At 37.4% G+C, this 12,098-nt stretch overlaps 1 protein-coding gene across 2 annotated transcripts in view; it reads left to right on the forward strand.

The window, feature by feature from the left end:
* The window catches only part of LOC121478036 (ubiquinol-cytochrome-c reductase complex assembly factor 1), a 98,642-nt gene that overhangs the window by 48,914 nt on the left and 37,630 nt on the right, over positions 1-12,098 (forward strand). For both annotated transcript variants that reach the window (XM_041732766.1, XM_041732765.1), the window contains one exon: positions 6,520-6,628. In XM_041732766.1, the coding sequence (XP_041588700.1) occupies positions 6,520-6,628 (109 nt within the window). The remainder of the gene's footprint in view (positions 1-6,519; positions 6,629-12,098) is intronic.

A 12,098-nucleotide genomic window follows, 5' to 3' on the forward strand; every position in this document is an offset into this window, starting at 1 on the left:
CCTTGTCTGATGTAGGAGGAAGAGGCTCTAGCTGTCACAGAATGGGGGAACATGCTGATACTGACACTGCCCAGGGAGATATTAAGCCTTAGGGGAAAGAGGGAGTTCAGGCTTCATTCCAGCTCTGCTCTTTTCCATTGGGCAACTTAGGTTTTTAAAGTAATTATGAACTACATTTTAAGGCTTTCCTGGTGATTAAGAAAGGTGGTCACTAAAGGGAGAAACAAGATGGAGAGGAAACATTTTTTATTTTAAGATGGGGAAACACTGCAACATTTTTATAAGCCTAGAGGACGAAGCCTCTTTACTTCCTTCTCTTCTTTCCTCATAGCATCAGGGTTTTTTTTGTTTTGTTTTTGTTTTTGTGAAATGGGAACAGTTATAGTTGATGAAAGAGAGAGTGAATGCAAATGCATTTTCAAGTGACGAGTCTGTTACTGGAGGATGTCATAAACGGCAGTAATCACTATTATTATTTGCCATACGGTAAAATTTATATTTAGCCCTTTGTTTATTGAGACTCCTAGTGAGTGAGTATTTTTCCCTTTTCCCCCACCTCTGTGCTTTCCTTTTAGTGATAGTTGGGAGCCAAGGCTAGGGCTTGACCACTCCTTTTTTTTTCTTTACTTTGCTAGCTGGGTTATTTGCTTTCCTTATATGTAAAGAAGATCAGTATTATTTATGAGCCACTGGAATCACTGAGACACAAGGATAGTACTGTGAAGCTTAAAACCTCAATAATAAATTGTGGGTTTAAGAACATCATCAAACTTGGGAGGGGTAACTGGAATTGCTCCTAAACAGTAGTTTACATACAGACTTAAGTCTATACTCAGAGTAGGTGCTTAGTCAATACTTGTTAAAGGAATGATTAATTTCATTAATTAATACAAGAATATTTTTATTGCTAGGTTCTTTCTTTGTAAAAAAAATTTTATTTTTTAATTTTTTTTTTTAATTTTAAAGATTTTATTTATTCATGAGAGACACAGAGAGGAGAACATAGGCAGAGGGAGAAGCAGGTTTCTTGCGGAAAGCCCGATGTGGGACTTGATCCCAGGACCCAAGGATCACAACCTGAGCCAAAGGCAGACACTCAATCCCTGAGCTATGGAGGTACCCCTGTAAAAATATTTAAAAAAATAGTCTATTTTTAGGGCAGCTTTAGGTTTGAGTGGAAGATTATTTCTTTTTAAAGTTTACTTTGCATTCATAAAGGCAGTTCTTATTACGTTTTAGCAGGAAAATATCGCCCCTTTCCCTCCACCATTTCTCCCAGGACAGAGCTCTGAAATGATAAATCAGTAGTAAAATGTAACTGACTTCTCAACACTTAAACATTTATTATGAGGAATGCATCCATAATGTAAATTGAAGTAGAGCTATCCCATTCTGTTATATAAACCTAGTGTTCTCAATTGTTGTGGAATATAGTTTACTTAGTGACTCACACATGATTGTTGACAGTTGGGTTTGTTTCGTAGTGGGTACTGGGATCTTCAGATCTTTTTTGCTTTTGTTTACCATTTTGAACTTGTTTCATTCATTTTCTTTTCACCTGCCAATGTACTTTAAGCTTTTCTGGATGATTCAGGAGGTTCTGATAACTCTTAGTTACACTTTGCCAGGCTATCTTTTTTGAGTTGTGCTGAGTGTGTTCTCCTCACTATTAAGTCTCAGTTGCTGTGCTATTTTTTGTGTGTTTGTTTTCAATATATTTTTAGTTTTTTCTTTCCTGTAAGGTGGCCAGCAGTTACTTTTGGTTGTTGTAGGTATGCTTGCCTCAAGTTAGCCAGTCTTTCCCCTTATGATATGCTTTTTCTAATGTGATGCTAGTTTTGAAACTGTTATTACTCTTGTGAAGATTAAATGGAAAGCAGAGTAAATGGATTCTGTAAGATTTGTACTAGTCATTACAGGAAGCAGAAAAACAGTATAACTCTGGGATCAGATGATCAGGGTTCAGATCTTACCCTTTACTAGGTTTGTAACTCTAGGCAAGTTACTTCTCTACGACTCAGTTTCCTCAATTATAAAGTGTGGACAGTAGGAATACCTGGACTACACCAGAAGATAAAGCTTTTATATAGAGCTTTTTCAAGAAAATGAAAAGGCAAACTACTGAATGGGAGAAGATATTCACAAATGATATATCTGATAAGGGGTTAATGTCCAAAATATATAAAGGATTTATATGATTCAACATTCCTCCCAAATAAATAATCCTATAAAAAATGGACAGAGGACCTGAATAGACATTTTTCCAAAGAAGACACAGATGACCAACAGACACATGGAGAGATGCTGAACATCACCATCAGGGCTTCGCAAATCAAAACTATAGTGAGATACCACTTTGCATCTGTAAGAATGGCTAGAATCAAAAAGACAAGAAATAAAAAGCATTGGCAAGGATATGGAGAAAAGGGAACCCTCACGCACTGCTGGTGGGAATGTAAATTGGTGCAGACACTGTAGGTTCCTCAAAAAATTAAAAACAGAGATACCATATGGTCCAGTAATTTTACTGGGTATTTACCCAAAAGTGAAAACATGAATTTGAAAAGATATACACACCTCTGTGTTTATTGCAGTGTTATCTACAATTGCCACGATATGGAAGCAACCAAAGTGTTCATCAATAGATGAATAAAGAATATTAAAAAAAAGAATATATATATGATATGTATATATATATATATACACACACACACACAGTAGAATATTACTCAGCCATAAAAACGTTGAGATCTTGCCATTTTGACAACAAGGATGGACCTGGAGTGTATGATGCTAAAATTTTAAATAAGAGAAACAAGAATACTATATGATTTTACTAATGTATGGAATCTAAAAAAAAATACAAAACCCCCCCCCCAAAAAAAAAACAAAAACCCAAATGAATAAAAGCAGAACAGACTCATAAATACACAGAACAAACTGATGGTTGCCAGAGGGAAGGGAGGGTGAGGGATGGGCAAAATGGGTGCAACAGAGTGAGAGATACAGGCCTTTAGTTTAAGGAATGAATAAGTCATGGAGATCAAAGGTACATCATCAAAAGTATAGTCAATGGTATTGTAATAGGGTTCTATGGTGACAGATGGTAGCTACACTTGAGGTGAGCATAGCATAATGTATACTTTATGGTCTGAGAAAATCTGTGCCTTTTAAACCTCAGAGGGCAGGTGTATTAACAAACTACAGAATTTTCAAATAAATGAAGAATTCCATTACCTCACTTGCTGTTGATGAATTGGCCTCTGACGACATGTAAGCATCAAAACTCACCGTGTCTTTTCAGGTGAGAGTCTGACATGAACGATTTGATTAACTTTAAGAAAAATCTTAAGAAAAAGGACTATTGGGCAGCCCCGGTGGCGCAGTGGTTTGGCGCCGCCTGCAGCCTGGGGTGTGATCCTGGAGACCTGGGATCGAGTCCCACGTCGGGCTCCCTGTGTGGAGCCTGCTTCTCCCTCTGCCTGTGTCTCTGCCTCTCTCTCTGTGTGTCTATGAATAAATAAATAAAATCTTAAAAAAAAAAAAAGGGGGACCATTGAAATTTCCCCACTTCGTTTCTGCTTTGGAATATATCCTACATCATATAAAGTAGCCAGATCTTTTTCCGTGACCTGTTTTTATTGTTAGAAAGTGTTAATTCTTAGGTACTAATTGGGTTCAGAGGTTACAAATTTAAAATCATAACATCAGGGGATCCCTGGGTGGCTCAGCAGTTTGGCGCCTGCCTTCGGCCCGGGGCGTGATCCTGGGGTCCCAGGACCGAGTCCCGCTTCGGGCTCCCTGCATGGGGCCTGCTTCTCCCTCTGCCTGTGTCTGCCTTTCTCTCTCTGTGTCTCTCATGAATGAATGAATAAAATCTTTAAAAAAATAAAAAAAGAATTAAAATAACATCAGCAAACCTCATGGTTGGAAGGGATGTGGTCATGTAGTCGGCCTATCAAATAGCTGAGTTCTCACAAAGGATTTATTTGCCCTTCAGAAGTAGGCAGATTCTCTGTGTCTTGGGTTTATTCTTTCCATCACTTGAAACTTCAGAAACTCTCCTGTTAGAAAGTTATTTTTTTCAATGTTCAGTGTTGAATAATTCTTTCTCCCTCTGTGGCTCACCTTTTGGTTCTAATTCTTAGGCAAATAGTCTAATCACTTTTCTACAATATTTAAAGCAACTCTCCTATTTTTCTCAGGGAATTTATCTTCTGATCTTTCATCTCTTCATCTTATCTCTTAAAATATGATGTTCAAAACTATGGGTAGTATTCCAAGTAGAATCTGACCTGTGATGAATGGAACAAAAATTTCACTGTTGCACATGGAAGATATTATATTTCTGTTACTGTATCTAAAATCAAATTAATTTGGGGGGCAGCCTCATCATCACCTTGACTTCCTTTGAAGTTAGTTAATTGTCAACCTAAGCCTCCTAGACTTTTTCACACATAGATGGACATGACTCACCTATCCTGCACTGCTACATACAGTTCTTTAAGACCCAGGTACAGGACCTTAGATTTACTCCTGTTCAAATTCATTCTATTAGATTCAGCCCATTGAAACAGTCTGTTGAAGTATTTTTGGCTCATAGTTGGGTCATCCAGCATATTTGTCTTCCTGCCCAACTTCTTGTCATCTGCAGATTTGATAAGTATGTTTTCTTTTCTCCATCTTAGTGGTTACCAGAGATGTTGAGGCAGGCCAGGCTGGAATCATTCCATTGTATCATACTATTGCTAGTAGATTTTCTTTTTTTACATTTTTAAAAAATTTAAATTCAATTTGTAGATTTTACTTTATTTTATTTTTAATTTGTAGATTTTAACAGGTAGGATTGTGTATGGAGACAGAATTGTCAGTTTAGATAGAATATTACATAATTATAGCAGGAATTGTCTTTTTGGTGAGTAGTCCTATTATAGCTGCTTAAAAACTAATTAATGAGAGGTAACAGAAATAAGGAAGCTCATTAAGAATGAGATAAGGAACTCGTTTGGAAAGTTGATGACCCGGTTTATATTCTTATTTATAATTAAGTATAATACATATTTACTAATTAATAAAATATAATTCTTTTTTTTTTTTTTTAAAGATTTTATTCATTTATTCACAAGAGCCAGAGAGAGAGAGAGAGGCAGAGACACAGGCAGAGGGAGAAGCAGGCTCCATGCAGGAAGCCCGACACAGTACTTGATCCCAGGACTCCAGGATCACACCCTGGGCCGAAGGCAGGTTCTAAACCACTGAGCCACCCAGGGATCCCCTAAAAATAGAATTCTTATGGAAGGTCTTAAGCAGAGACCCTTATAGACTGATTAGAGGCAATGTGGTATAGGAGAAGAAGCCCTAAACTAGCTTTGAGGTGTTTTATTCACTTACTTATTTAGCAAGTAAATATTAAGTACCCACTACACTTAAGCCCTGGGTATATAGTGGTTAAAAAAAAAAACAACAGAGCCCGGACTTGATCTTTGTCCTCAGTGGAACTTACATTCTAATGGGGGAAACGATTTGATAATTACACAGGTGAATACTTTCTGTGATCTGTGTTCTAGATAGATACTGTCCAACAAACAACGCAAGTCATATATTAAACTAAAAGTTTCTAGTAGCTCCATTTTAAAAAAGTGAAAAATAATGAACTGAATTTTAAAAATTGGTTTTATTTAACTAAGTATATCTGAAATAATATTTCAGCATGTAAGCAGTATAAAAAAATTGAGGTATTTGTCTTTTTGTTGAACTAAATCTTTGAAATCTTTTAAATGTTTTATTTATTTGAGAGAGAGAGAGCATGAGCAAGGGGAGGGGCAGAGGGAAAAGCATACCCCCCACTGAGCAGGGAGCCAGATGTGGGGCTCTATCCCAGGATCATGACCTGAGCTGAAGGCAGACACTTAACCAACAGCCACCCAGGCACCCCTAAATCTTTGAAATCTTAAACCTATACCACGTGTCAGCTGGAACTAGTCATGTTTCAAGTGCTCAATAGGCATATGTAGCTAGTAGCTTCTGTGTTGGACAGCACAGCACTATACCCATCTTTACAGACTACTCTGTGGTGCTGGGCAAATTACTTCCCTTGTATAGGACTTCTGTATTCATTTAGCAAAATGAACGATTTTGTCTTACTTATCTTCTAATAGCTAAATGTGGGTTCCTTTCATGTAGGAGAGTGCCTTCTGAGGTGCTCTAAATAATCTCTATCTTGAGATAGACATATCTCTAAATATCTCGCTGCTTACGTGGGTGTGTGTGTGTATATATATATGTATATATATAATATGTAAAAATTCATCAAGCTATACACTTAAGATTTATGTTCTTTACAGTATTTATATTGTACCTCAATGAAAGTTTCTTTTTTTTAACAAGATCACTTCCAGTTTTTTTATTATGTGTTCTCTACTGAAATTACCAAGATGAGCTGACCTTCAGGATAATTATAAGGTGTGATAAAAAAAATTACAAACAGCTAGTTACTCTTTATGTCTTCTTCCCACCCAGGATGTGTCTAGTCCGAATGAAGCAGGAAGGCCGGAGTGGGAAATATATGTGTCGGATCATAGTTCATTTTATGTGGGAGGATGTTGAGCAGCGTGGCAGAGTTATGGGGGTAAGTAAAATACTGTTAGATTATGGTCCAGGAAAACTCCAGTGAGGGATTGCTTGACTTGAGTTGATGTTTTATCTGTTCTAGAATAGCTTTGCTTTTAGATTTCTGTGTAATGCTGCCTAATGTCAGGTGGTAATTCAGTTAGAGTTGTTTCTGCCTCTATGAAGACTGACATACCATGGACACTTTATGTGTTTGCATACATTATTATGATTTGTCAATCCAAGGACATCCTGTGTTTGAAAATGGAATTATTAATCCCAAATAATGGTGGTAAGAGGGATGGATTTGTTGAATGGAAGAAATCAAATAGTAATCGAGTTTTAGGGTACTATGCCTTTGACACCAATTGAATGTTTGAACTAGTCCTCCTCTAAATTAGTTCTGATGGAAATGCCCTGGCATTGGGCCTGCACTGTCCTCAGGAACTGAAAAACAAGCTCCTTGATCACTAACAACCTAGAAAAATTTGGCAACATACTTGCTGAAAATGTATGTTAGTACATTTAATAATTAACCTGAGAGAGGGGGATGTATACATATAAAACATAGAATGTAATGGTAATGGAAAGATGAAACCAAAGCATTAGAAACAGTTGTTTATATAAATAGTAATCTCTTCTTTTGTGTATTTTTGCATCTAGACCATATTTTAGTAGATTGTAATCCTTGTTTTATCCCCTTGTTTTTTCTCCTTAAGCCTCCTAGCTTAGGATCATCTAAAGCAGAACCATCAGATGGGGTCATGAAATGGGTTGTTTTTTTTTTCCATTACAAAGTTCTCCCTATGGACTGAAGAATAAACAGAGTTTATATATGTATTATAAAAGTCATACATGTTCATAGAATAAAAATCAAACAGTGAAAAGCATTTAATGTAAAGACAAGTGTTTCCTCATTCCAACCTGCCAAAAGTCACCATTGTTAAGAGTTGATGTGTATCCTTCTAGTTTCCTATATAAATGCAAATTATAAATGTATATTCTGTAACATAACACAAATGGGCTTAACCATACATAGTTTTGTATCTTGGCTTTTTAACTTAATATATATATTAGATTTTTTAAAAAGATTTTTTAAAAGTAATGTCTACACCCATATGAAAGCTCAAACTTATGACCCTGAGGTCAAGTTACACACTCCATGACTGAACCAGCCAGGTGCCCCTATATTAAGATGTTTTTACTTTACGTTTGTTTTTAAAATTCAAAATGTTTTAATTAAGACTGAAATCCCTTTAATCGTCAATCTCATTCCTGGCCAGTTACCTCCTTTTAAGAAGTAATCACTGTTTCCACTTTGGTGTATATCTTTTAAGGCTCTTTTCTACGTTCTCTATAGAAAATATATAGCATTGATTTTGTGTGTGTATACTTAATTTTTTTGAGATTTTATTTATTTATGAGAGACACACAGAGAGAGGCAGAGACCTAGGCAGAGGAAGAAGCAGGCTTCCTATGGAGCCTGATATGGGACTTGATTCCAGGACCTCAGGATCACGCCCTGAGCCGAAGGCAGATGCTCAACCACTGAGCCACCAGGTGTCCTTGTATATTAGAGTATACATGAAATCATCCTCTGTGTACTAATATGTATTTAATTTTTTTCACTCAACAATATGTCTTAGAGAATTTTCCATGCTACATGGGAGTTGAGTGGGAGGTTGTCACCACGTTTTATTTATTGTGATTATTTTCACACACTCCTGTGTCATTGTCTAATGGTATCATGTGCTTACTATATGTGTAAAATTGAGGTCTTTGAAGCTAAATCATGGAGATGATGGTTGCCTACTGAGAGGGTATTCCTAAATTCTCATGTCTTTGGAGGCCCTATATATATATATAGGAAGCACAGTGGACATAGATTTGTCTTAAAGGTGTCTTCAATGACATTCACATGCCTTTCTCTGAGACAGTAGACCATTGGTATTTCTGTTCATTCCAAGAAGAGGATAGCATATGTCAGAGTTTTAGTTGCCATCAGCATCATCATCATTTGTTTTGGAGTCATTGAGTGCTGTCTTTGTGTATTCTTTGGTTCCTTGTTCCATTTTTTTCACTGTCAGGCCTTTCTGATGTCTTTGCTACCCAGAGTGGTATCAGCAGCCTTAATCCCACGGAGTGTTCCATATGCCCTCAGGTACTTACTATCCAACTCCGTGGCAGCACCCAGTGGACATAGGGTGGTGCTGCTACTATCACATCACGTAATGATAACCAGTGACACCCCTGGGCCAGCCAAAGCCTTGGCCGACTGCCATGCAATGAAACAGTAGTTCTTCTAATTAGTTAACCTGTTTCTTGTCACTATTGACTAAACTCGGCTGGACAGTTGGGCTGCAAGAGTCATGTGGGCCACAACTGTCCACAATTTGAATAGCTAATGAGCCATAGGTTACTAACTCTTGAACTACAGGAATCTTTCAGTTATTTATCCCGTCACCATGAATTTCCTTTGGACCTCCATAAATATCTCCATCCTAATCTCCAGCACTTTGAACCTTCTTTGTTACTTTAAAACATTGCTTCCACTTGACTGCATATTTATAAAGGCAGGAGACCTGTTTTAACTACATAGTTTTTTTTGCTTATGTAGTAAATAGTGGATGAATAAATACTGTTGGATGAATAAATTGAATTTCAGCCTCTAAAATTGTTTCAAAGCCCACTTATCAGATAGGCGATACTTGATTTGTATGTTTCTAGTCCAAGTGTGTATCAGTGCAGTCCTGTAGGAATTAGTTTTTCCTCTTTATTTTTCCTCCTGTTTTATTGAACCATTTTTCTTTCTGAATTTTTCTAGATATGATGTTGTCCTATAGAGCAAGGTGTTAGATTGGTGTTTGTCACACTTTAATGTGCCTATATAGTCCACCTGAGGATCTTGCTAAAGTACAGATTCAGTAGGTTGGGGTGGAGCCAGAGAGTCTACATTTCTAGAAAGCTTCAGGTGATGATTGCCACAGGTGGAGCAGGGTGAGGTTGTGGTAACCACACTTTGAAGAGCAAAGTTTTAGATGATCCATAATACTCCCCAAGTACAGACTTGTAAATTCACCTGTATGAAGAGAAATGCCAAGCCCCAGTTCATTTACAAAGACTATAAATAAAGGTGGTGATTTAATAATAACAGAGGTTTGGAAGTTGGGAAATTACTATTATTGCTTTTCTATTGCAATTGACTTGGTCCCCCCGCCCTCCCCCCATTCCCTTTCCAAGCTCATTGTATAAACAGACACGCTTTATACAGGCAAGAAAATTGTATTTTAACCACTTCTAAGTTACAAGTGTGATTATGTGTATAGAGTTCTTAGTCTTCTGTGTGTGTACAACCTAAAGAAATGAGAAAAGTTAGGGACATACAGCTGAAGAAAGTAGTAGGGAGCTAAGCTAGTCTGGCCTGGTTCTGACCCTGGCTGCCAAGTCTCCTTCTCTGTGCTTCAGTTTATTCTTTGAAAAATGTGAGTTGTTGGGGTGCCTCAAAAAATCAATGATTTGAAGGTGGTAATTTGTAAATCTGTCTCTGTGTAATTTGGCATCCCAGGTGTACATCTTTAAGAAAACTCATATAAAAAGTAGAATTTATAAGACTGATCAATGTGGTGGTGATTTTTTTCATGCCAAAGAATTCTTAGAGGCTATTACTTTGAGTGGAGCCACTTGTGAATTAATAATGAATCAGAAATTTGAATCAAGAACTCCTTTGAAATTAGAATTGCAATCTTATTTGGTGGGGATATTTTTATTAAAAATTTTTTTGCTTTTTATCAGCTTCTTAGGAGTCCAACTATTGTGAAAAACAAGGCAGACTCATATATCATTAGTGGAGCTGGTATAAAATGCAAGTGTTAAATTTGAGGTTACAAAAATCACATCAATAATTTAGAGTGTTCTAACTTAAAAAAAAACATTATTTGGGATTTAAACATATAAATTAGCTGTGGAAATAAAATTCATTATATCACCTCATCTGGTCTTGTTTTATTTCATTAACTGGTTCTTAAAAACCTTTGTGAGCTGAGTTGCAGCTGAAGAGGTTGGAGACCATTTTTCCTTGGGCCCTTGCCTCACTCCTGAGTGTTGGTAAGAGTAGAGAACTAAGACTTGACACAGCTGTAAAAACAGACAGCGCCTTTGGCCTCAGCACTTTCTCCTGGTGCAGGCACATTTCAGATGTAAATTTCACTTTCTGCCTCTCCTACTAATGAAGTAAGTTTCTTTTGCTGGGTTTGCAGCCAGGTGTGTCCAGTCTTGTGGCTAACCCAGGCGCTTTAGTTAATTTTTCCATTTGTGACATTTCAACCAAACTTAAAAAACAAACATAAAAATTAGCTCAAGGCAGTGGCTCAAAGTGTTAATGGTAACCTTAGGCTGGCTAAACGACTTCCTCTTAGTTCTGCTCTGCCAGACATCTCCACCTTGTGGCTTACAATGAGCAGGTTTAAGCTTTCCAAGCCTTGGAGACTAGGTGGGAAGGAGTAGTTAAGAAATTCTGAGTTTACCCTTATCAGTGGTCCCTGGAATCCCAATTGTCTCCTCAAGACTTTAGATGACTTCTTGCCAGTACCTTTCCAGAATAAGGATGAGCCTTCTGTCATCTGAAGGTCTTTTGTTCTCTCTAGCAGAACTGCCTCCTGAGACCATGCAGAAGGCCTAGAAAGAGGTGGAGCAGCTGTGGGCTGAACCGGACTTCTTTGTAAAATTCTACTTTTCTTTTTAGAAAACTTTTTGCTTTGCAAGATCCTCTGTGATCACACTCCAGACTACCTCTCCAAACTCATTTCCTCTAGCTTTTCTTGAACTGTAAATATGTGAAACCTTCTAGCACATGTGCTTGGCACATAGTAAGCACTCAATGAACATCACACTCCAGCCTTGCTTCACATACTCTTCAGCCAACTTGAATGCCTTGCTCTTCCTGTCTTATTTATGTCTTTCCTGGTGCAGTACATACACTAGGTTGCCTAAACACCACAGCCCCAATTCCTTTACATCCCTCCATCCCACACTAGAAACCAGTCCCAGTTGTTCCACTAGCTGGAAGTACCTTAGTAATTTATATGTACCCTTCTGGCTATCTTGTATCATTGTTATTCATGAGTATTGACTATCTTCCGGGTGCATTGCCTGGGGGGCTGCATCCCCTGTATCCCTCTTTGTAGTCTCCAAAGTGCTTATCCTAGCCCCTTGACTTAATCCATGTCCAGTAAATAACTGACAACAGAAGACCATTCTGGAAGCCCCTTATCTGTATTAGAAAAAGTGGGGTGGAGAGTTATCCCCCTTTTCATTCTGAGCATATTTGTTTGCTCTGTTAGTCTTAAATACTGTAAGAAAAAAAGAGAAATTGTTTCCCTTACCTTCAAGTTTTTCTCTTTCCATGCATTCCCATCTTCTAATGGATTTGACTAAAACAACAACCAAACCACAAAAAAACAACTTCTACATGAGGCCTTTTATGATTCTAA

Source organism: Vulpes lagopus, chromosome 18 (assembly GCF_018345385.1).
Source record: "Vulpes lagopus strain Blue_001 chromosome 18, ASM1834538v1, whole genome shotgun sequence".
Classification (NCBI taxonomy): domain Eukaryota; kingdom Metazoa; phylum Chordata; class Mammalia; order Carnivora; family Canidae; genus Vulpes; species Vulpes lagopus.